The sequence below is a fragment of the Gopherus flavomarginatus genome, chromosome 2, assembly GCF_025201925.1.
Source record: "Gopherus flavomarginatus isolate rGopFla2 chromosome 2, rGopFla2.mat.asm, whole genome shotgun sequence".
Lineage (NCBI taxonomy): Eukaryota > Metazoa > Chordata > Testudines > Testudinidae > Gopherus > Gopherus flavomarginatus.
In genome coordinates, this window is record NC_066618.1 from 299,764,529 (window position 1) to 299,788,600 (window position 24,072).

At 55.4% G+C, this 24,072-nt stretch overlaps 2 protein-coding genes across 5 annotated transcripts in view; both read left to right on the forward strand.

Annotated features, from left to right (window-relative positions):
• The window catches only part of RECQL4 (RecQ like helicase 4), a 45,432-nt gene extending 30,458 nt beyond the window's left edge, over positions 1 to 14,974 (forward strand). For 3 of the 4 annotated variants that reach the window (XM_050940569.1, XM_050940568.1, XM_050940570.1), the window contains 14 exons: positions 205 to 341; positions 844 to 927; positions 1,723 to 1,911; positions 2,326 to 2,508; positions 3,027 to 3,222; positions 4,171 to 4,448; positions 4,987 to 5,124; positions 6,293 to 6,455; positions 7,184 to 7,313; positions 8,478 to 8,650; positions 9,000 to 9,186; positions 10,064 to 10,229; positions 12,113 to 12,221; positions 13,795 to 14,974. In XM_050940569.1, the coding sequence (XP_050796526.1) occupies positions 205 to 341; positions 844 to 927; positions 1,723 to 1,911; positions 2,326 to 2,508; positions 3,027 to 3,222; positions 4,171 to 4,448; positions 4,987 to 5,124; positions 6,293 to 6,455; positions 7,184 to 7,313; positions 8,478 to 8,650; positions 9,000 to 9,186; positions 10,064 to 10,229; positions 12,113 to 12,221; positions 13,795 to 13,916 (2,255 nt within the window). In that variant the 3' untranslated portion in view covers positions 13,917 to 14,974. The remainder of the gene's footprint in view (positions 1 to 204; positions 342 to 843; positions 928 to 1,722; positions 1,912 to 2,325; positions 2,509 to 3,026; positions 3,223 to 4,170; positions 4,449 to 4,986; positions 5,125 to 6,292; positions 6,456 to 7,183; positions 7,314 to 8,477; positions 8,651 to 8,999; positions 9,187 to 10,063; positions 10,230 to 12,112; positions 12,222 to 13,794) is intronic. The other variant, XM_050940571.1, reaches the window with a different exon arrangement.
• Positions 14,975 to 16,893: 1,919 nt separating this feature from the next.
• Positions 16,894 to 21,067, forward strand: MFSD3 (major facilitator superfamily domain containing 3). The gene is made up of 6 exons (XM_050941074.1): positions 16,894 to 16,999; positions 17,704 to 18,443; positions 18,715 to 18,862; positions 19,146 to 19,252; positions 19,984 to 20,093; positions 20,480 to 21,067. The coding sequence occupies exons 2-6, from the start codon at positions 17,762 to 17,764 to the stop codon at positions 20,651 to 20,653; spliced, it is 1,221 nt and encodes a 406-aa protein (XP_050797031.1). The 5' UTR covers positions 16,894 to 16,999; positions 17,704 to 17,761; the 3' UTR covers positions 20,654 to 21,067.
• Positions 21,068 to 24,072: the final 3,005 nt, after the last annotated feature.

The following is a 24,072-nucleotide window of genomic DNA, read 5'->3' on the forward strand; positions in this document are numbered from 1 at the left end:
CGAGGGCTGGGGCCAGTGACATTTGCCTAATGCGGGTTTAGCCCGAGAACACTTTCCCCCAGACCGCCCATGCTGAAATGAGGCCAGGGCTGGGGGAAAAGACACCAGTGCCCCGCACATCTCTCTGCCCCCTTCCCACGCTGACTCCTCCGGTGGATTCCAGAGGTGGTGGCCCTGACTCTGCTGCTGCCGTTTCTGAGCCAGGTCTGTCCACGCTGGTCGTCCTGTCGACGGGGATGGGGAAGTCTCTGTGCTACCAGCTCCCTGCGTACTTGTATGCAAAGCGGTCCAAGTGCATCACCCTGGTGATCTCCCCGCTCGTGTCGCTGATGGATGACCAGGTAAATGGGAGGTGGCTTTGATCGCAGCCTGGTTGCACCGGGGCTCCTTTCCTGGCCCTTCTCCCTCAGCCCCCCCCCCCCCCATCCCTTCAGGGGAGGCAGTCGGGGCCCGATCCCTTTGAAGCTGAGGAGCCTAGTCACTGACTTCAGTAGAAGCAGGATTGGGCCTGATTCTGTTCTTCATCCCACTTTTACTCTCTAGCAACTGCCCTTGGGACCCTTCACCCCCGGGGGATGGCATGTTTGGGGATAAAGATTTCCCATCTCCAGATCTGTCCTGTGTCCAGGGGTTGCTGAGAATTCTCCGCTCTGCTCAGAGCTGTGTCCTTTCTGATGTGCCAGGCAGGACATCTTGGAAGTCTCTGACCTAAGGATTGCAATGGAGCCCCTGGCTGCTGGATTTTGAGTCTGTAGACAGGCCCCCAGACTGAGTGGCAGAGGAGCTCTGTCCCTGGAGGAGCCCTGTCCATTGATGTGTGTGTGTAATGCGCTTCGTTCCCAGGTTTCGGGGCTTCCCCCCGACCTGAAGGCGGTCTGCATTCACTCCAACATGTCGAAGAGCCAGCGAGAGGCTGCTGTAGAAAGGGTGAGTTGCCTGGGGGGACAGGGCCCTTCTCATAGGAGCTGTGAATCTGAGTCTGCTCTCCGATCCTGGACTGGCTGCCTGCTCTCCTCTGAACAGTATAAGGAGCACCGGCCATTGTCGCTTGGCTTGGAGCACAGGCCTGCTATGTGTGTGGCTGTCTGTTCCTAAGGAGTGCTGCTCTGAGATGCTGGGTGTGGGTCCGGTCTGACTGATGGGGCAGAGACCCCTCATGGACTGGCTAATGGGAACTGGTGGGAAATATCCACTGCCGTCAGGGCTGGGCTCGCCCGAGGGCGTTGCTTGGCCACAGATGGAGCGATTTCGATTTAAATACACCCCCAACCATGTTCCGGAGTAACAAGCGTGTGCAGCCAGCCCTGGGGCTGTTCTGATGAGTGCTGATCGGGTGTGCGTTTCTCCCTGGTAAGGGGAGCTGGATGGGCAGCTGTGGAGAACAGGTACCCTGCATGCCTCCCCCCAACCCACGTCAGAGGTATGGGGAGTGGAGGGCCAGGAGAACCTGAAGAGGCCATTATGGTGACCAGTTGGTACTAATTGTATTGGTGGCTTTTGAGGTGCAGGCATCTGAGCCAAGAGCTCCCAGCTCCTCTCTCACCGAGCAGCCGGTGGATGGGAAGGACCCTCTAGCTCCCCAGGAGGGCTGAGTTGAAGGAGCTGAGCTTTAGCCAATCCCATGCCTGCCCCTGCCCCCCGGGTGTGTTTCCAGAGGTGGGGGCTGGGTCTGTGTAATTCTTATGGGGTAACCCTCCTTCCTGATGCTGTGCGTGTTTGCAGGTGAAGGGAGGGAAGGTGCATGTGCTGTTGCTCTCCCCAGAGGCCCTGGTGGGCGGAGGCAGGGTGGGATCTAGCTGCCTCCCCTCTGCCGACCAGCTTCCCCCCGTGGCGTTTGCCTGTATCGATGAAGCGCACTGCGTCTCCGAGTGGTCCCACAACTTCCGCCCGTGCTACCTGCGGCTCTGTAAGGTACGGGGGGGATCTGGCCAGAGCTCTCTGGCACCAGTGCGCCATGACGTCTGCCTACGGTGATGGGGGGATACAGCCAAGGCTATGCCTGCTGTGTCTGTGTTAGCAGCAGCAATGAGATGTGGTGCTGGGAAAGGGGCTCTGGAGGCACCATGTCTGAGATGAGCTGTCAGACCAAACTCCTGGCTGCTAATTCCCTCCTGGGTAACTGCATTCAGACCCCCTGTGTTCCACTTGCCTCTTGAGGCACCATTCTCATGTCCTGCCCTGAGCTGTGCTGTGATGGGAGAGGGAGATCAGGATTCTCCAGAGAGCTGGCGGGAAGGGGCTGTCCCCCACATGTGGCGCACCACTGCCTCTCAGCCAGGAAATGCCAGCCCCGGCATTGGGGAGTGACCGCTCTTCTCCCTGCAGGTTCTTCGGGATCGCCTAGGGGTGCGCTGCCTTCTGGGCCTTACAGCCACGGCCACGCTAGCCACAGCACGGGACGTGGCCCATCACTTGGGCATCCAGGAGGAGGAGGGGATAGCGGTGCGCTCTGCTGCTGTTCCCCCAAACCTGCACCTTTCGGTCTCAACAGACAGGGACAAGGATCAGGTAGGGAGAGGGAGCAGGGCTGTCTGGGAACTTGGAAGAGACTTGCATGGTCCTTGAAGCACTAGGTCATCTCTCTAAATCCCAGCTCTGGGGATCAACTTCAATTCCCCCTGTGATTTCAGTCTAGGATTCATCCCTTCCTGACTTCAGTGGTTGCGTAATGTTCTTTGGAGCTGCTAGATGGCGGCTGTGCGTGTCTCCTCCACAGGTGGCTGCTCTCTGAGGGTGCATGAAATGATCCTTATGTGTCATAGCCTCACTCTGGGATCCGTTGGGGTGCCAGGCTTTCTCTGGGATCCTCACGGATTCATTCTATGCTGCACAGGGAGTGGAATTCACCAGGAGTGGGTTGGGGAGTTGTCCATGGGAAAGGGGTCAGTGTCCCTGCCTTCCGGGGGGCTCATAAGCTCAAGTGTGGACTTCTCCAGCCCTGTGAGAGGAGCAAACTGCTGTGAGAAGCTCCTAGGGAGTGAAGCATCTGTAGAGCGGAGACCCATTCTCTCCTTGTCTGGTTCCAGGCCCTGGTCTCGTTGCTGCAGGGGGAGAGGTTTGGGGGCCTGGACTCGGTCATTGTTTACTGCACACGGCGGGAGGAGACGGCCCGCATTGCGGCGCTGATCCGCACACGCCTCCAGGGCGTAACGCTCAGGGAGTCCATGGCTGCTGAGGAGCAGCACCAGGACGATAGTGCTGGGAAGAGGAAGAAAGCCAAGGGTAAGAAAGGGTCGTCGCTGGGCTTCCCTGCAGCTGCGGAGAGGGAACCATGAGCCAGCACCTCCCCTGAGATTAGACTGTGCACCGGCCTTGGGCATCTATGAACAGACGTACGCTGGAGCAGAGGAGGCTGCTGGGATGCAGCGTGTTAGGGATGGAATTGCCGTCTGGAGGGAGCTGTCTAAGACACACCAGGCTTTCCATGCTGGCTCAGACCACTAGGCCCTTCAGTCCAGCAGCGAGCCTCTGACGGTGCAAATACCTGACACGTCAGTGGAAGGTGAAGCTCACTTCCCCTTCCCCACACCATGCACCCATCCTGGCAGTACAGCGCTGCACGTGGGGGCAGGGAAATGCCTTCCCAAGCTCTGCGAGCATCAGATGCATGGGCTTTTCTTCCCCCGTGACAGATCATCGCAGCAAACATGGTGGCATGTGGTGGCCGGGAGGGCTAAACCACCTCAGGGGACGCCAGATGAGTGATGTCAGGAAGGGTGCTTTGTCCAAGGGCTCCTGCTGGCTGGCCCCTGGGCCTGCCCAGGCTTTTGACTCTGTTCCTTGGCTGCAGCTTGAACCAATCCCACTCCTGCAACTGGGAGCTCTGGCTCAGCCATGCCCACATCAGAGCTACAGAGCGTGAATGAGGAGCGAAGACTGAATCACTTAAAATTGAAGCTTAAAGCTCCGTCATAGAAAGCCTGCTGGGAGAACGAATGGGGATTGGTCATCTGCAGATCCGGGCAGATGATGTCACTGCCACCCAGCGTAGGGGTGACTAGGAAAAACACACCCACCCACCCCTGTTAAACGCGTTGTCTGTTGCTCGTTTCCACCTCTGAGGAATTAGCGAGTGCTCGCAGGGTGCTCTGACAACGGGAAGCCCTCTGTCCATACTAATGATGATCATTCAGTGGTGGTCTCTCTTCTCTCTCCATGTCTGTGGCGTAGCTAAGAAGAGCATCCGGTGCCCTCTGAAGTGGATCGCCGATTCCTACCACAGCGGCATGTCCGCCATCGAGCGCCGCCGGGTCCAGAACAACTTCATGTGCGGCCAGCTGCGCATCGTGGTGGCCACGGTGGCCTTTGGCATGGGGCTAGACAAGTCCGACGTGCGTGGGATCGTGCACTACAACATGCCCAAGAACTTTGAGAGCTACGTGCAGGAGATCGGCCGGGCGGGGCGGGACGGGAAGCCAGCGCATTGCCATCTCTTCTTGGATCCGGAGGTTATTGCTGCCGGAGGGGTGGGGGCTAATCCAAGAGCCAGGGTATCCCACCAGCCACTTCTGCTGCAGACGGTCAAAATCCCAGCCCAACTGAACGCACCTGCTTAGTTTGCTGAGCAGCTGGCTGCTGCAGCCATTATAGGGAGGTGAATGGCTCTCATGGCCCTCAATGAATCTGATAGCAGGGGCTCTCTAGGGCTTATTGTAGGGTGCCCAAGCCTGTCTTTAGGCACAACCAGCCCTACGGCCCTGTGCTGATGGAACCAGTTACAGGCTTGGACCAGCACTGAGAACAGAGTGAGGTGGAAACTTGCCACAGATCCAGACTGATAGGGAAATGTCCTCCCACTGCCTTGTTCCTCGCTGCCCAGCCTCCGTCTCAGCGAGACCCACGCAGATGGCAGTTCTCAGCCCCGTTTTCCCCGCCAGCAGCTGGGAAGCTCCAGGCTCAGTGTGTGTGACAGGGGCTGCTCTCTTGCCTTTGTGTGTGTGTGTGTCACTGTTCACCCCACACTCCCCAGCTCCTTGTCCTCCCCAGGGCGGGGATCTGCACGAGCTCAGGCGACACATCTACGCCGACACTGTGGATTTTTTCACCATTAAGAAGCTAGTGCAGAAGGTTTTCCCTCGCTGCAAGTGCCTGGAGCTTCACCGCAAACAACAGGACCTCAACAGGGTGAGGAATGAGCCCTAGAGTGACCAGATGTCCCGATATTTAACCCTTTGTCCCCGTGTCCCGATCAGTGTAGGATCAGGACGCCATTTGTCCCGATATTCAGGTAAGAAGGCGAGTGGGAGGGAGGCGCCGACTCCATGGGTACTCTGGGGCTGGAGCACCCACAGGGAAAAATTGCAGCCAAGCTCCCCGCTCCTTGCCGCCGCCGCCTCCCCCCAGTGTGCCACGTCCCCGCTCCTCCCCCTGCTCCCAGCACTTCCTGCCTCCTAACAGCTGTTTGGCGGCGCTTAGCGCTTTCCGGGAGGGCGGGGGGAGGAGCGGGGTCGCGCCGTGCTCAGAGGAGAAGGTGGAGAAGAGGTAGGGCAGGAGTGGGGACTTGGGGGAAGTGGGTGGAATGGGGGCAGGAATAGGCAGACAGGGTTGAGCACCCATCCAGCAGAGGGGATGTCAGCACCATAGGGGTGAGTGGTGGGTGGGGGACTGAGGAGGGACGCAGCAAGCGAGTGGCGGGCAGGGGTGGGGGGGTGGGAGGGGCTGAGCAGGGGCGGGGCCTGAGGCAGAGTGGGGGTGGAGCCTGGGAGGAGCGGGGGTGGACTGTGGGCGGGGCTGATGGCATCCCAATGTGTCTGGATATTTTAGTGTTGTGATCTGGTCACCCTAACGAGCCCTGACTGCCAGGATGGCCAACGCTTGCCTGGGCTGCCCCTTCTCCTTTAATAGCCTGTGAGGACTACAGGTTCCAGCATGCCGTGCTCCTTCTCGATCTGATTGGCCCGCCCCCTTACCATCTGGCTGATGGCAGTTTCAGAGCGTGACCTTCTCTCTGGCCCCTGGAGATGATCTATCCGGATCGTGCTGACACACAGGCCTGGGATGGTACATGTGCAGCAGTAGGGCGGCTTCCCTGGGCTGCACCTTTTCTGGAGATAAAGAGGAGCTTCAGGCTACCCGTTCAGCTTAGACTCAAGGGTCCCTCTGAACCTGGTTAGAAGTGGGTTGGGGAAGATCTGGCCTGTGGGAGCAGAGCTGCAGCCCAAGGCCCAGCCACGCAGGGCACCTTTCTGGGAGCTTGTCATGTGTGGGCTGAGGGAGGAAGGAGATCTCCAGCCCCTGCTGCTCATCTCTGGTACCTCCTGCCTGAGAAGGGCTCGGCGTTGTTTCCCTGCAGGGGGGCGAGGTGTTGGACGCTGAGATGATGGAGCTCATGAGAGCCAGTGAGGAGCAGGCATGTCGGGATGACAGGATGAGTGGGCAGCAGCGAGTGTGTTATAAACATGAGCGCGCCATCCCCATGCAGCAGACAGTGGAGTCCCTGGACATCCGAGAGGAAGGTGAGGCTCACGCTGCTTCCTTGCATGGTGATCTGGAAAGGATTCTTCCTCCCCTCAGCTCCATGGGCAGGACAGGGCCCCTGGCCAGGGGAGTGTGGGCTTCCTTGGCTTTGTGCAACATCCAGTGCTGGTGGCAGAGCAGACTGATCGTGGTGGGGCTGGTGGGGACGCAGGCGGGCAGGGCCAGCCAGCCCCTCGGTGTGAGTTGGGTTGGGGCATGGTGGGGCCTTGCGGCTGGATCCAGTAGGGCTGACCCTGTCTTCCATTGTAGGTCGGGCCAGGCCTTGCTGCTGTATCTGTTTCCCTCTCCTTCTTACAGACTTGCTCAGGTGTATTGGGGGAGGGCAAGTGCAGGGCAGCTGTCATGTCTGGTGTTTTGAAAGTTGCCCAGCCAGGCTGGGGCTGCTCCCAAGTCTTCTGCGAACACAAGGGATATGCCTTGTGCACAGAGAAGGGAGCCGTGTGCAGCTGCTCCTCCTTAACATAGAGGGGGCAGCTCACGTCCCATCGTGCCCTGCTCTTGAACAAGCCAGATGGAGGGCAGTCGCAGGTCCTGTGTGGGGCGGTCAGCAGATGGCATGGGAGGCTAGCATGCACCCCGGGGGAGATGGTCCATAGCGCTGCGGGCATAGGAAACCAGAATCCTGGCTCTGCGGGGTGACTGCAGCTCATGCCAGTCCCACCGGAGCTCCCCTTGATTGGCACACGTCTCCTTTCCTCTGTTACAGGCATTGAGACCCTGCTGTGTTACCTGGAGTTGCATCCGCAGTGCTGGGTGGAGATGCTGCACCCCACTTTCTCCTCCTGCCGGGTGGTATGTTACGGGGGCCCCCAGCAGCTCAGGGCAACCGCAAAAAGGTTAGTCGCTGCGTGACTGAAATCTGAGCCCTTCCATGCGGGGTCTGGAGAGACCTCTTGGGATGTGCAAACTCTGTGGGAAATGCCTTAATTGAATCACACACAGCTTCAAAACGGTTTCATCTGCTTCTGGGCACCTCCCTACCCGGAAGGGCTGCTCACACCAGAGCTGTGACTGCACTTGGTAGGGAGGAGCTCAGCTGGGGGATGTTCTTGCCAGTAAGCACTGCGGGGGCTGGCACCTGAAGGAGGGAGGTGAATGGGTTGAAGAGGGATAAGTAGGAGTCACGAGATGAAATCGGGAACGTTGCCGGGAGGAATAGGATGGAGAGGTCTTCTCCTGGGATTCTAAGAGAAAGACAGGCCCACGCCATGGGGACTGGGCTGGCAGACACTCTGCACTGGCCAGGGGATGGACTGGCACAGCTGGGTAGGGCTCTTCGCTGTTTCTTAGCTGGAGGACGCACAGTGAAAGTGCCCCACAAAGGTGGGGCTGCTTTGTGGTGCCGTAGGGGGGTGTTTCAGGGAGCGGAGGGGCAAGAGATTCGAACTCTCCTCTGAAAGGCTCCTTGCACTGCTGTGTTAAGGGTTATATTCAGCACTGCTGGATGCCTGGAGGGAGTGGGATGGCAGGGCGGCAGTAATCCTGGATGCTTGCTGCCTGCAGGAGTGACTGCCTGATTCGATGCAGGGTGCCAGTTTGGTCACTACACCACTGGCAGCTGGGTTCACAAGGGGCTGAATAGGTGCTCGGCTCCTGTGCCCAGTGTGTAAACTGACGCCTCCTGGAACCAGGCAGGAATTGCCCTCTACAGGCAGCATTGCACAGCTGGCCAGAAGCCTCCGGGCTGCCTCCCACCTACCTCTGCAGTACAAGGGGTTGGTCAGTTGGCAGCAGTGTACAGACAACGATGTGAGGGGCCAGTGCAGCAAACCCGATGTTAATAAAGATAGATGGAGCTTTGCATTGATCCTCACAACCTTGCAGAGCGGTAGGGAACTGTGGCAAAGGATGTGCAGGGAGTCTGTGTCAGAGGAGGAGTTCCTGGCTCCCTGCTCTAGTCCCCGTCTCCACAGTTCGCATGTTACTGCTGCTGGCTTTGATTTTTGTCTCTGGGTTCTCAGCGTCTGCATCTTTAGCTTTTTCTCTCCTCCGGCTCTCAGCTCCCCACCCGTCGCAGTGTGCCTGGCCCGGGAGCGTCTGGCAGGGGTGGATCACACGCACGCCAGCTCTGTGGAATTTGACGTGATCGCACTCAGCGACTCCATGGGCTGGGAGGTTCTGCCGGTGAAGCGAGCCCTGCGCCAGCTCCAGTGGAGCACACAGCTGCAGAAAGGTGCTGAGACTGCTTCTCCGGGGCACCAGGGTCTAGGGCAGAGCTGGGGAAGGGAGCCCCAGGGAGCGCTATGGTGGAAGGATAAAAGCCCCCCTCCTCCTGCAGTCCACATGAGCTCTAAAAGTGCCATGGGTGTCTATGGGATTGGCCCTCTTGGGCACTCAGGGCAAAGCCCAGAGCCCGTGGGGGAAGCTGTTCGGTTTTCTGGCCCTGCTCAGAGCCCTGCGTTCACTGATTCTCTTGTGTCCCCACGGTGGGATTGTACCAGTGCACCCCCTCGCTGCGCGTGCGTCAGCTAGTGATCCCGAGCCAGTTCCCAGAAAGAGCCCCTCCCCCTGCTTGTTGCCAGGTTGCCATGGCACTGGGAAGAGTGGTATCCTGGTGGAATTCGGCAACCTGTCCTTTCACCTGCGCTCCTATGGAGACCTCACGGACCGGGAAATCGACTCTGTGTGCAACTTCCTGCACCACCGGGTGACGGCGCGGGAAACAGCCACTCTCTGCCAACTCCAAGCCTGCTTCAGGGCCTTCCAAAGGTGAGCATGGGCAGCCGTGGGGAACCCAGCCCCGCTCTGCACACCCCAGACAGTCGGTTCCAGCTAAAGCCTCCACAGAGAGATTTCCCCTCCTGCCTCTTACCTCTGCCCTCCCTTCCCTGCTGAGGGAGGCCCCGGGTGTTACTGTAATACATGCTGGTGGCAAGACTATGGAAGCGGAGGGGGGCTCGTCGCTTTGGGGTGCAATGAGTTAGACAGCAGCAGTACAGGGCGAAACGCAGACGTCCTGCGGTGTCTGTCAGCAGGTCAGACGGTGTGTGGGGCAGCGAGGAGGCTAGTACTTCTCGACTGTGGCGGGGAGCAGAGATGGAAGGTCCGTGAGGTTGGCTGGGGAAGTCCACGGAGAGCTTTTGAAAACAAGGGGCATAAGTTTGATCCTGATCCTGAGAAGACTGGGACCAGTGGAGCTGCTCCGACAGGAGCAAAGAACTCGCCCCCTCCACTGGTCTGCCTTCTCTGTCATACACACAAAGCAGTGTGGCCATTCCAACTCCCCCAAGCCCTACCAAACAAACTGCTCCCTGCACGCATGCTCCTCTCCTTGGAGAGGATGAGAACATGAACCACACAGAGCACACACACATCACATCACATCACTCTGGGCATGATTGGCAGATACTCCGGGGACCAGGGCAAGAGAAGAACCTGCATGGAACAGACTAGAACTCCAGGGTATGGACAGAATGTGGTTATCCTGCTCTATACACATAGCCTTGCTTCTCCCCTCCCGTTGGGATCCCTTCCCTTCTTGCTCTTCCTCCTTCCCTGCGGCTTATCCCACTCTCTTCTCCATGTATCCTGCACCCGAAGAGCTAGTGGTGCCCTTTCTATCAGTAACACCCTTTTTCCTGAGCAGCGTGGCCTGCCAAGCCAGTGCCCTGTACTCGGAGCGTGTGGACAAGGAGAGGAGCTCCCGGCTGAAGGCCTTGTTGATGGACTATTTTGAGAAGAAACCTGCACTGGACGAGACCGAGCTAATGTGCAGGGAAGACGAGGAAGCAGAAGATCTCAATAACATTAAAGTCAGCAAACCCCTTTGTTTACTTCCTTTTGTTGGTATCTAGTTTTGAGCCTATCTGAGCCACTCACAGGCTGGCATTTCTGAAACCCCTGTAACCATGGCATGTAGACTTAGTTTTAGTGTCAGCTGTTGCATTGGAAAGGCTGTCTGTATAGCATATGGTTGTACCAGGGTGGGATGGAATGGACTGCATGTATGTGTATGCGCACACTCTCTGAGTGGATCAAAATCCACACTTATCTCATTCTGGCTTTAAAACCGTTGGCTCTGCCATTTTGGTGAACATTCTGTGATTGGGTTTGAGACACTTCTCTTTTACTGAAGTATGGAAGCACTTTGCCCAGTGGGGGTGTGTTTGTTTTTCCTTCATTGCACTTTGCTTTTAGACGTTTAAAGGGATGCTATCAAATTATTCTGCACCTTTACATTTAGGACTTGTTAGCAACATGTGAGGGCCAGTCCTGGTTACATTGGCACTTCACAGTTAGTACTTTGCACTTTTCATCTTCAGAGTGTCCTAAATACAAATTTAAAAGGGTATCTTGGTAAGGGTTTTACTGGATCAGATGGGAGTAGAAATGTTTCTATAACTTTTTTTTGTTTTCCTTTTATTCCTTTAAAAAGTCCCCCTGCACTCCCTGTTTAAATACTCTCCCTGCAGCATTCTTATGCTAGTGCCAAACATCTAGTAAGAGTGAAACTGACCAGAAACAAAAGTGATACTGATCACTTTTTGGTTTCACTCTTCAAACTGAAGAGTGCAAAAGTGATCAGCCATGATGGTGAAAAGTGAACTAGAGGATTTTTCCCCCTGATTCCATAATCTGAGGGTCTGTTAGATCTGTGGTTTTCAGCCAGGGATTCCTGTACCCCTGGGGGTACACAGACCTTCCAGGGTCCATCAACTCATCTAAATATTTGCCTAGTTTTACAACAGGCAACATAAAAAGCACTAGCGAATTCACTGTAAACTAAAATTTCATACAGGCAATGACTTGATTATACTGCTCTATACACTGACATGTAAGTATAATATTTATATTCCAATTGATGTATTTTATATGGTAAAAATAAGAAAGCAATTTTTCAGTGTCACAATGTGCTGTGACACTTTCATATTTTTATGTCTGATATTGTAAGCAAGTCGTTTTTCAGTGAGGTGAACCTTGGGGATATGCAAGACAAATCCGACTCCTGAAAGGGGGACAGTACTCTGCAAAGGTTGAGAGCCAGTGTGTTAGATGGACAACAATGTCTAATCCATGTTTCTGTATTGCACTTTCTATTTTGAAATATGGCTTTTATTGTGTGTCCCTATTCTGTAACCAAAAGAAAACTCTCTAAGGCCATGTCTACACGACCACTTATGTTGGCAAAACGTATGGCGCTCGGGTGTGAAAAAACCAGCACCCTGAGCAACATAAGTTTCGCCGGCATAAGTGGTTGTGTGCACAAGTGCTATGTCAGCGGGAGAGCTTCTCTTACCAATATAGCAACTGCCACCATTGGGGTGGTTTAATAATGTGGATGGGAGAGCTCTCTCCCATCAGCTTAGTGCAGCTACATGAGAGATCTCACAGTGACACAGCTGAATCAGTACAGCAGTGCCACTGTCGGCTCGCTAGCGTAGACATGGCCTAAATCCAAGCACAGGAAGCGACCACAGCTCACTGATTTGGTCCCAGTTAATGTTATCCCTTGGTGTGAAGTGGGTTGTGAGTGCTCATTAGCACTATTTTTGTTTTTTGGATTTGTCTGATCAAGAAATGGTCTCTCCCAACACTACGAGGCTGTAGAGAGAAGGAATCTTCCAGGGAGACCAAGAGGGAACCTGGCTTATTTCCCCCCAAAAGTCTTAACAAATTTCAAATGTTTTCTCTTTAGCTGCAGGAGTGGGAAGGGCAGATCCGCTCAGACATCCGGAATTTCTTGTCCATCCGCCAGGATGAGAAGTTCTCTGGCAGAGCTATTGCCAGGATATTTCATGGCATTGGTAAGGAAAGCTGAATGCAGGACTGGAATCCTATCTGCCTTTTGCTGCTTATGTAATATGACTTGCCATAATGCTAGGCATTTTCTGCCTGATCTCTGTAACCGCTGCACAGATCTCATCTTAAGCCTCCTTAAAACGTCTTTGTAACCATGGCTATGGTGAAAGGTGCTGGCTTGGAGCCTGAAGGCTTCTTTGGGGACCTGCTCCCACTGCTGTCCTTGTCAGTTATCGTGAAATGGTATGCAACCCCTAGGTCCTAGGGAGTAGAGTGTAACCCCCACAGTTGAGCTGCAGGGGACCTCTGACACTCGGGGTGAACTTCCCCAGCCGGGGGAGTGTGTGCCTGTCACGGTTACAGTGAGCTGTGCTTTAAGGCCCCTTTGAGGACAGGTTTCGCTACCTTCCCCTCTCTGGGAGGAATCGCACAGTCTTGCCTCCCCCGGATGGGGCATCTGGGCTGCAGCCCACTGGCCACCACTGATATTAACCCAGCAGGCTGAGCTTGTTTGGCACCTGCGAGCCCTTTTCCTTCAGGGTCCTTTGGCAGCAGCTGATTAGAGAGACAAAACCAGCTTGTCCCAAGCGTAGCCTCATGCATGTACTCCACAGGGCCAGAACATGCAGAGCAAAGGGTAAAACAGTAACAGCCTGTGAGCATGCTTCCCCTGACCTTGATCTTCATCTTTCCTTGCTAGCATGGTAAGTTCCCTCCTCTGGGTGGGAGCCAGCCTACTTGCTGCAGTTCCTGGCTCCTTGCATCCCTGTCAGTGCTCACCGGCAGCCCCCAGCAACTCACTCCACTCCCCTTCCTTCTCTAGACCCAGCATCCTCCAGCTGCTCAGTGTCCCTTTGCTCCTGAGTTCAGGCCTGGAAAGAATAAACTCTACCAGCCTGCTTGGAGCCAAGCTGGGGTATTCCCCAATTAACAGCATCCCTACTGTTTTCTGGAGGACCCTTAGTGATCTCTGGGACTGTACCTAACCTTCATCATTGTTTGGGGAACCAAGAGGAAACCCCTAACAGCCTCTGATTTAACTCCTTGCCACCCAGCGGGATAATATCAAACAGGTGAACTGAGGGGCATATGTCGACTACTTTTTATAATCATAACTCCCTCCTCCTGCACAGGACCTCATGTTACAGCTTGGCTCTGTCTCCCTCTAGTAGCCATACCCACATACAGGTTTAGGAAACTGCTACTGCCTTTGAACTATTAGACACTGGCTTTTAGCTCGATAGAGGCCCATGCTTTTAGACACAGATGACCTGGGTTCAGTCCCCTTAGATGACCCGTCTATGGACATTGTCATTGTGTGAACAAAGTTACAGGCTCCTAGAACTCTGTGGGCCTGTCTGACACAGGTGTAATTCCACAGGTGACCCTGGTGTACTGGAGCAGGGAATCTGGCCTCTGAATGCCTAGGCCTAAGCCATGTATGCTCAGCTGCTGTTAATGTCTAGGTCACTTGTGTGAAAGCTTTGGCCACTGTTCTGTTCAGTTAGGCACTGCCATTGAGTGAGAGGCGGGTGATGGGCTCAGCAGCTGACTGGGCCTTTTTCTTTCTCCAAACAGGGAGCCCATGTTACCCCGCTCAGGTCTATGGACGAGACCGCAGGTTCTGGAGGAAATACATCCACTTTGACTTCAATAGAATCATGCGCCTGGCCACCGAGGAGATTATCCGATGCAAATGAGTCTGCGAGGGCAGGGGTGTGAGCCATGGAACATCATCCACTGACCAGCAGGGCAATGGAATGAGATAACAGTCACCAGAGCAAAGCCAGGGAGCCCTGCAGGCTATGGCTCCGTGTGCCGTTGCTCCTGTGTTCCATTCACCTCCCTGCAGATCCCAGGATCTCCCATGAGAGACCTTGATCTAATGGCTGTGTCATGATTCTAGTCACAGTTAACCCAGCGCTGGGAACCAAGGCACCCACTTGCACTGGGGACTCCTCTGCAGATCCCACCAGGCGGGGTACCTGCTTTTCAGAAGTGGAGAGGATACGCCGTGGGCTGTGCCCAAAGGAGGCTGGGCGAGAGAATGGTTAGAGCCTGGCGGTGGCTGGGAGGAAGAGGCTTTGGGCGATTATCCAGTTGACTGTATATAAATGTCCCTTTTAAGGTTCAGTCCCCTACAGCTGCCCCAAGCAAACGCACCTCTCTGGCTCAGGGAGGCGAGTCACCAGCCCTGTGTGCTAAGGGCTTGTCTTGTCTTCCCACTTCTCAGGGCTAACTCTACTATGGTGTTCTACTCATTTTTGCAAAATTGTACAACATCTGAACACATTTCCTGCCTCAGCCCTGCCCCTCATCCCCGGTACAGGGGGCCGGGGGGACTGGATGCAGCCGGGCTTTTCTTAGACATGGGCTGTGAATAGACATGTTCCGTTCCCACAGGATATTCAATAACTATCTTGGGAGGGGGCAACGTTTGGCCAGTTCAGGAGGGGGTGGGATGCTGTCCATACATTTAGATGGTGCAGGGGAGGTGGAATGCCCCTGCCAACGTGCCATAAAGTGTGTAAAAAGTAACAGACGTCCATGTCTGTATTTACGTCCGAGCTTTGACTGTTGCAGTGTTTGCCCTCACTAACAATTGTCTGTTGCTGAGTGTCCGTTCCAATGCCTTTGGAGTGTCTTCTCGGTGCTGTTCTATTTCCACTGACCAGCTGGAATCTTTGTTTCTCCTCTTCCATCTGGGACCGTGTTTGGGTTTTATATTCACACTAATAAACAGTGACTTTTTAAAGTGCCTGTGACGTCAGCTCTCATCCCTTCCCTTCCCGACGTGTGAGCAGAGTTTCAAGACTCTGCCTGTCTCCTTGGGAGCTGCTGGGGGTGGCGAGGCACTGCAGGGTGGGGGATTTGGGCATGTGGAGTAATCCTTCAAAGGCACCTGGAAGAGGGAGGAGCCCTAATTCTGCTGGGTGCCTTTGCATATCCCACCCGTTTTGGTTTTTATCAGCATAAACTAAACCCAAAAGCTGACCTCCACAGCTGGCCGTTGTTTTCAAGTAGGACACACTGGGTTATGCTACTCTGCACCTTGGTATAAGGAGAGGTCAGGATGCTTGGGTATATGTAGGGGAGAAGCTCCCAAATCCAGGCGAGGTACCAGCTGGCAGTTCTCTGGCCTGTGTTATACAGGAGGTCAGGTGCTTATTTGGTCCCCACTAGTCTTGGAATCTTATATTAAAAAAAAAAAAAAAAAGCAGAGAGGAGTTTTATAAAGCCACTAAGTTTACAGATGGTCTGGTAGCTTAATAAGTACGTGTGTAGAACTGCGTTCAGAACTGGCCCCCAATGAACCTTTCATATCTCCCAACCAACTCCGCTCTGTGTACCGAGTGCACTCTGCACAGGGCCATGCTTAACGCATGCTAATGGCTGTAACTGGATTTTCGTACCACTGGAAGTTGGCTAATTGAAAGCCTGCAGGCCTCTTGCAAACAGGCACAGGCTGGATGTTGAGAGGACAAGCTTCCCTGCTTGGGAGGGCCCCCACATCTGGAAGTGAGAGGGACCTCACGGGGGGTCATTCAACCCTTAGCTTCTCTGCTGACACCCCCTCCACAACCCCCCCCAACAAAGGCGCACCTCCAGCACTTCTCTGCAGCCTGTAGCTGACGTTGCTGGCCCCCCACACCAGCGGGCAGCGGCTACAGAAAAGGCAGCTGGGGTCAGAGAGATGGGCAAGTCAGTGTTTGACTGGCAGGACACAGAATGTCCTTATCGTAGCAGCCTGGAGAGGAGCTGGGGAGGGGTCAGTGATGGAAGGCAGTCTCCATTCACGGGGGAGGCCTGTGTGAAATACACCCACGCTATGTGTTTAGGCCTGGGGGCGATGGGCACTGGGCAGCAGGATGGGGAACCACAGTTGCCCTCCCCCACTCTTGACCTTTGGTAAAATGGGTAAGGACTATGTAACTAGATGGTGTCTCTCCAGGGGTGAGGTGGGGCTGGTGGAGGGTGCACTGGCACCGGTAGCAGGGGCTGGTGCCAGCGTGTGTGTGTGTGTGGGGGGGTGATGTGGCTGGTTAGTGCTATATGCTGCAGAGCTGATGAAGGTGAGACGTGGCGCAGGCAGCTCTGAGCTGTTGGGGGCTGTGGCACTGGGGGTGGTGCGCACAGGGGGCTGGGGTTTGGGGAGGGGCTCTGGGGCTGGAGGGGGGGCAGAGGGGCTCCTGGGCCTGGGGGCCATGGGCCCTGTGTGGGGCAGTGCAGTGGTGGGGCCACTCTAGGAGATAAGGAGGGGCAGGGCAAGGCAGGGCAGCATGGGGAGGGCGAGGGGGGTTCAGGCCATGCCCCCCCCCAGGTCATCCCCCTAGGGACAGGGATGTGGCCTGGGCACATGCTGGAGGGGGCACAGCTGGGGGCCTAGTCCCCTCTGCCAGGTAGCCTCTGGGCCCCGCCCCCTCGGAAGGGGCCTATGGGGCGGGGGTCAGTAGCAGCCAGCCCAGCATGGAACTGCAAGGTCGGTCCTCCGGAGCCATAGAGAAGAGCGAGCGGCGTGCTAGAAGGGCCCCGCCACCCGATCCCAACGAGCAGCAGCCCAGACAGGACCCTCTGCGCAGCCCCGGGCCAGCCAATAGCGCGTAGTCGCTCCTCAGACAGTGGGCGTGGCTGAGTCGTGGAGGGAAAGGCGGCCCCTCTAGCCGGCACTTCCGCGTTCTCTGTGGCTGTGGAGGACCCAGGCGCTGCTGCAGACCCCCAGTTCCCCCCCACAATCCCCGGTGCCGCCAACCCTCGCAGCCCCGCCCCGGAGCGGCAGCGGGGGGTGAGCCCGCCCACTAGGGGGGTCTGGGCTGGAGGGTCTGTCGTTTTGGCTGTCACAGCAGGTGGTCCTGTCGCCATGGTGACTGTCACCATGGCATCAAGCCCTAGCTGTTGCATTGGGGGCGTTGCTGTGGCAGCGCTTGGGTGTGGCTGTCGCGATGGCATCAGGCCCTAGCTGTTGCATTGGGGGCGTTGCCGTGGCAGCGCTGAGCTGTGGCTGCCTGTTGCCATGGCATCAGGCCCTAGCTGTTGCATTGGGGGCGTTGCCGTGGCAGCGCTGAGCAGTGGCTGCCTGTCGCCATGGCATCAGGCCCTAGCTGTTGCATTGGGGGCGTTGCCGTGGCAGCGCTGAGCAGTGGCTGCCTGTCGCCATGGCATCAGGCCCTAGCTGTTGCACTGGGGGTGTTACTGTGGCAGCGCTGGGGTGTGGGTGTCACTGTGGCAGCAGTGGCTACATGGTGTCTCTGTTACCATGGCATCAGGTGACAGGTACCATGGTACCTGTTGCCATTGCATCAGGTGACTCCAGGGCCTGGTCCAGTGCAGCCAAGCTGGTGCCCCCGATCCTGCTCTTCGTACATGCGCCCTGAATTCCCAAGCTGAGGCCTAGGCCCATGCCTTAACCCCTGCTATGCTGGTTCACTCGGCTTGGCCTCTCCCCTCGCCGAGCCCGATGTAACGTCTGTCTGTTTGTGTTCCCCACAGCCCAGTGAATCTCCCCCAGATCTTGTCCTGTGTGAGCCCCTCGGCCTGGGGCTGAAGGATGAACTCTAAGTATGTGCTACTGGGGTGCCTGTACTTCGTCCAAGGGATGCCATATGGGCTACAGTCCAGCCTGCTGCCCATCTATCTCCGCAGTGTGGGCCTCTCCTTCACCAAGATCAGCTTGGCCAAAATGCTCTACCTGCCCTGGGTCCTCAGGATGCTGTGGGCTCCTTTAGTGGATCAGTACCACACCAAGCAGACCTGGCTGGTGCTCAGCATGTCTGGACTAGTGCTGGCTTGCCTAGCATGTGCCACTATGTCGCCAGAGACCAACTTCCTGCCCGTCGCTGTCATGCTGCTGGTTATGAACTTCTTTGCTTCTGTCCAGGACATTGCAGTGGACGGAGTAGCCGTTCGGCTCCTGAGGCAGGACGAGATCGGGTATGGAAACACCATCCAAGTGGTGGCATTCAAACTGGGTTCTGTGCTGGCGGGAGGAGGACTCCTGACCTTGATGCACCTGTTGGGCTGGGGGGTTCTCTTCTTGCTTCTGGCCATCATTTATCTTCTGACCATATTGTATGTGTGGAGCGCTCCGGTACTGCAGCTCATGCTGGGACGGCCTTCCCATGATGGCCAGCCCCGGGCAAGAACCTTCAACCCTTGGAGAATTCTCCAGGAGCTTTTCCATGTGCCGGGCACCCTTTGGACCGCTGGCTTTGTCCTCCTCTACAAGCTTGGTGAGTGCCTGCCCAGTGGGGTGGGGGTGGGGGGTTTCTCTCAGGAAAAGAGTGTTTAGAGTGGAGCACTCCGGAGAGCTGCAGGTGGAAAGGAGCTACTGGTTTTAACAGCTGTAAATCTAGACAGGGTACCTGCCAGGGCTGGGTTAGAGATTGAGCAGAGCTGTTAAAGTTCCCTGTTGTGCTGTTGGACATGCCTGCATGCAGGGAGGAGTCTGATAGAGCATGGACTCGGCTGTGGCTCACCTGATTGTGTCCTTTCCCCTTGCAGGTGAGCAAGGCGCCACCACCATGTTCCCACTCTTCCTGCTGGACCATGGATTCTCCACCCAGCAACTTGGCTTCTGGAACGGGGTGGTAGCCATGGTCTTCTCCATCACAGGTTCCTCGCTGGGTGGCCAGCTGATGTCCAAGCAGAGGTTAAGTGTAGAACGGGGCTCTGACGCCTCCCTTTTTGTGTGGGGTGAAAGGGACTGGTTTGTAGGTGGGGTAGGAGAGACGTGTGTGGTAGGAGTGGGCATGAGATGCCTCGTTCTGTTTTGATTGCTCTTGGGCCCAGCTGCTGTGTCTGATTCATGATCCTTCCTCTAAATCAAATGGGGAGGAATCAAACACAACCCCTCCCCTTCTGTTCTGCTTGCAGTGTCATGCCGCACTCGCTTCCTTAACCATTTCTGCATTGGGTTTGTGACCTCTTTCCAGGTGGCCACTGTCTCTGCTGAAGGCTCTGTTACTGCTCCGCTTCTGCAGCCTGAACTTGCAGACCTTTTTGGTCTTCATCTACGATGATGGAGTGTCTCTCTTCAAAGGTGAGCACCCCCTGCTGAGCAGAAGAGGGCTCCTCGTTGATATGGGGTGAAGGGAAAGAGGACAGAGAGGCAGTGCAGGGCTGGTCAGAAATTTTCCCTCAGAACTGTGTTTTGAGGGAAAACTGGGTTTTCAACTATACAATAATTTGGGCAATGGATTTCTGATTTCCATGGAAAATTTTGATTTAGGCAAACCAAACTCACCAGAACATTTCAGTTTGGATCTGCTTCATGGCTAAACTATATCCTCCATGATGCACCCTGTCCAGGGACTCTCGTGATGCACCCTGTCCTCCCTCCAAGAGGGAAGACCATGGTGCATCTTGGGAGATGTAGTTCGATATGGAAGCCCAGCCTGTAGAGGAGAATGGGAGTGTGAAGCACCTGAACTACATCTCCCAGGTGGAATTTTGACAGCATTTCCAAATGGAAATATTTTAGTTTGGATCTAACATATTTTACCAGAAAATTGAACTTTTCTATGAAATTTAGATGAAAACAATTTAGTTTTTTCACAGAAGCTTTCATGTTGGGGGGACCCCTGTTTTCTGCCCAGCTCTTTCTGAGCGGTCCAGTGACTTGCACATGGCCCCAGTGAATGTCAGCGACAGAACTGGGAGCAGAACTTTGGAGAAGCTGCTCCCAGTCCTGTGCTTGGGCCATGCCTCTCTCCAACCCTGAACTGATCACCTGCATTATTCCCCTGTTGCCATGTCCTGCTTTATGTGTAGGGGCTGCGATCCTGAGTATCTGTGTCCAGCACTTCATTGGAGGGCTGATCACCACCCTGGCTTTCAGCACCATGATGCAGTGCACACAGAGGGCGGATGGCAGCATACAGGTACCTCTGGAAGTGCGGCCCAAGGGGGACTAGAATCAATGGGCACTTCAGCCATCTGCCTCCCTGTCTGCAAACTGGGGATGTTAATGTAGTATCCCCCAGTGTCAGCGGGCTGCCAAGACGGTTCACTCCTCTGTATTAGTGAAGAGCCCTGAGATCTGAGTCTCTGTATGGCCCTCCCAGACATGAACGCTCCCCAAGGGAAGCATTATCTGCACTGGGCAGATGGGGAACTCAGGCACAGAAAATGGGCCCTTTCCTGCAGCCCTCGGTTGGGCAGGGTTTAGGCACTGTCTGGGCTGCCTGGGTCTCTCTGTTTGACAGTGTATGTGGGTCTCTCTTTGTGTTTATCACCGCTCATGCTGGTGCTTGTCTGCCCTTTGCAGGCCACTCATTACAGTTTCCTGGCCACCCTGGAAGTGCTGGGCAAGCTGGCATTCAGCACCTTTGTTGGGAGCATCGTGGACTGGCTGGACTTTGCATCCAGCTTCTGCTGCTTCCTCTTCCTCTCCTTCATCTCTGTGCTGTATGTCCTGAATATGCCTCCTGGCGGGAGCTAAGGAGACATGCCCGGCCTCTCCAGGGATTCACTGTGGGTGGGCTGTGGGCCAGGCTTAAGGGATGGACGGCTGAGAATCTCCCTGGCTGGACTTGCAGAGGCTTTGGGCAGGCGTATTAATTTGCACTCCTGGTGGACATTGGAGGAGTCCAAAATTGCCTGTGAAAATGAAACATCGCAGGGCCAAATCCTAAGACACTGAGCGCCTGCACCTCCTGCTGTAGCCCTCAGGAATTGCAGGGGCTCAGCCTTCCCCTATGGGTGTCTCCACAGATGTAACCAACGTCTAAGATCTCCTCTCCCACCCCGGTATGGCCTACACTCCTGGCTTTCACCAGAGCTGCCTTAAGGAGCCGGGGTCCTGCACTCACACTCCAGCCTCTAGGATCTGAAATTAAAATGCTTGTTTATTGAATGTGTCTCCTTCTCCTGCCCTGCACCACGCTCAGCCCCCCCCCCCCCCCCTGCGGAGAGAGTCAGAGTCCAGGCTGGGCCCTGTGCTGGAGATCTGAGAAGGGAGGAGCGGGGCTGTTGGTTACCAGGGCCAAGCTGTTACAAAGCTCTTGTCCGGCTCGTCCCAGCTCCAGGATTTGATGTTCTTGTTAATGGTTAGACTGGGACAAGCTGCCCCCAGCCACATTGCAGAGTGCTCAGCTTGGGCTCAGCTGGGCTGCTGTTGCAGGGCCCTGTGTCTGCATAGCAGAGTCTTGAGCCAGCAGGCAGGTCAGGCTCTGGATGCTGTCTCAGGGCTCAGAGGAGAGGCACGTGACCAAGTGTGTCCAGAAAATGCCTGATGCATTGCTGGGGGGAGTTTTCTCCCCTATTAGAATAGTTACAGTATCATAATTAGCGTGAGGATTACAAAAAGAAAACTACCTGGCCCTGGCTCTGCTGCAGCCTGACTAGGAGCACAGGCCTTGGCTGTATATGTTCACGAACAGTCACGTTTGCCCGGTGCTGCTGGGTGCTGTTCCAGAATACGAAGAATGGCTAAACAAACCGTGAAATACAAAGTTAAGGTCCCTTCCCCTGCAATCTTAACCTGGGTCTCTCTGAGCGATACCCCCCCATGCCAATAGCACACAAACTGGTGCTGGTTTTAAAGGGCCGGCTGACTCTACTGTTTCTAGTGTCAGTCGTTTCTGTCAGACCCCTCTTTTCAAGGAGCAACAGCAGTAAGAGAGGGGTCAGTTCCTGGCCTTTATGTGAGTCCTTAGCCTAGGGCGCCTTTCCTGATGCCATAATGCAGTTGCCTTTGCTGCCTTTGATCAAACTTCGTGCCATTGTTCAGGAAATGGAGTAGCAGGAGTCCTGCTCATATTACCCTAAAACTGCTGCTTCCTGGAGCCTTTCATCCGCCTCCTATTTCATTAATGCTCTTTCCCTTGAACATAGTTGTAAAGTGGAATCGGGTTGTAGAGCACTTTGAAATAGCTGCTGTCAGGGCAAAACTTCTAGAAAGAGCCTGTGAGAATACAATTCATGTGCAGCACCCCCATTCTCAGAAAGCTGGCGAGGGCGGGAGTTGAGCTCACAGTATATGGGCTAGAGAGATGCTCTAGCCTGGTGGTGAGGGCACTCACATGGGTGGTGGAAGCAGAGGTGGATTAAGATTTATTGGGGCCCTGGGCACAAAGAACATTGGACTCCTCCCAACCTTCCCCCACCACCATGGGGCATCGCCCCCTGCTCTTCCACTTCCCCCAAGGCCCTGCTAGCTGGCTGGAAGCCAGGGCTGTGGTAAGAGCTGGCCAGGGAGCTCTGGACCCTCCATCTGCCTGGGGCAGTGCACCCTGGTGGGCAGGAGCACTGACTAGGGGCTGCTCTTGGGCACTCTGGTCCCTCGCCCAGGGCAGGTGGAGGGCCATGGCTCCCCACAGCTGCCTGGGCTTCCTGGGTGGCTTTTACCACAGCCTAGGACAGTGGTCCCCAAGCTGTGGGGTACACCCAGTGAGGGACACAGAGGAACATTTGGAGGTGTGTGCAGTAGGGCCTGGGTCAGCCATTATGGGGAGTGGGGAGCCAGCACCACCCTGCCCTGCTCTGCCCCCAGCCCTGGCTCTGCTCCTGGCCATACCCCAGTTGTACCTCCAGCCCCGCTCCCGGCCACAGCCCCACTCCCAGCCCTCAACCGTGACCCCCGTCTTCCACTCCCAACTCTGGCCCCAACTCCCAGGGTGGGGGAAGGGGGAACAACTGAAAAAGTAACAAAACATCCTGCTTCAGCCCGGACAGCCCAACTGTTTTGTCCAAACTGGGCATGTCCCATTTGCTTGTCAGCTGCTCACCGGTTGGCAAGAGCAATCGGTACAAATGCCCAATCTTGCCAAAAGGGACTCGGGGTTGGAGTGAGCAGTAGGGCTTGGGCCAGCTCTGTGTGGGGGAGAAGGGCTTTGGGCAAGTGGCTGGCGCTGGCTGCCCGTGGGGATGGAGGGGGAATGGGAGAGGGAACTCACCAGCAGGAATATACTCTCACTCTGCACAGGCTCCATCCGTCTTCTGGTCTGGTTGGGGTAGGGCTTCAGGGGAAAGAGAGGAGCAGGGTGTGGGGCCAGAGTGCCAGTGCCTGTGGGGCCCCCAAATTGGCCGGGGCCCCTGGGCACAGGCCCCATTGGTCCACGTGGTAATCCACCACTGGGTGGAAGAGGTAATTTCATGTCCTTACTCCAATGACCATTTATCCACAGTGGAACAGCTTCAACGGGAGACACTGAGGATACCCCACCTCAGAATATCCCAGACCTCAGGAGCTAGGGGATTAGGCAATGTGGGAGACCCAAGTGCAAATCCCTTCTCCACGTCAGGCAGAGAGGGGAATTGAACCGGGGTCTCTCACATCTGAGGTGTGTGCCCTAACCACTGGCCTAAAATTTATAAGAGAGGTGCTTGGACCATCTGCTCCTCACCTCAGAAAAGATATACTGTGCACTAGAAAAGGTTCAGAAAAGGACAACTAAAATGATTATCGGTTTGGAGAGGGTCTCATATGAGGAAAGATTAAAGAGGCTAGGCCTCTTCAGCTTGGAAAAGAGGAGACTAAGGGGGGATATGACAGAGGTCTATAAAATCATGAATGATGTGGTGAAAGTGGATAAGAAAAAGTTATTTACTTGTTCCCATAATACAAGAACTAGGGGTCACCAAATGAAATTAATGGGTAGCAGGTTTAAAACAAATAAAAGGAAGTTCTTCTTCATGCAGCGCACAGTCAACTTGTGGAACTCCTTGCTTGAGGAGGTTGTGAAGGCTGGGACTATAACAGCGTTTAAAAGAGAACTGGATAAATTCATGGTGGTTAAGTCCATAAATGGCTATTAGCCAGGATGGGTAAGGAATGGTGTCCCTAGCCTCTGTTTGTCAGAGGGTTGTGATGGATGGCAGAGGAGAGAGATCACTCAATCATTACCTGTTAGGTTCACT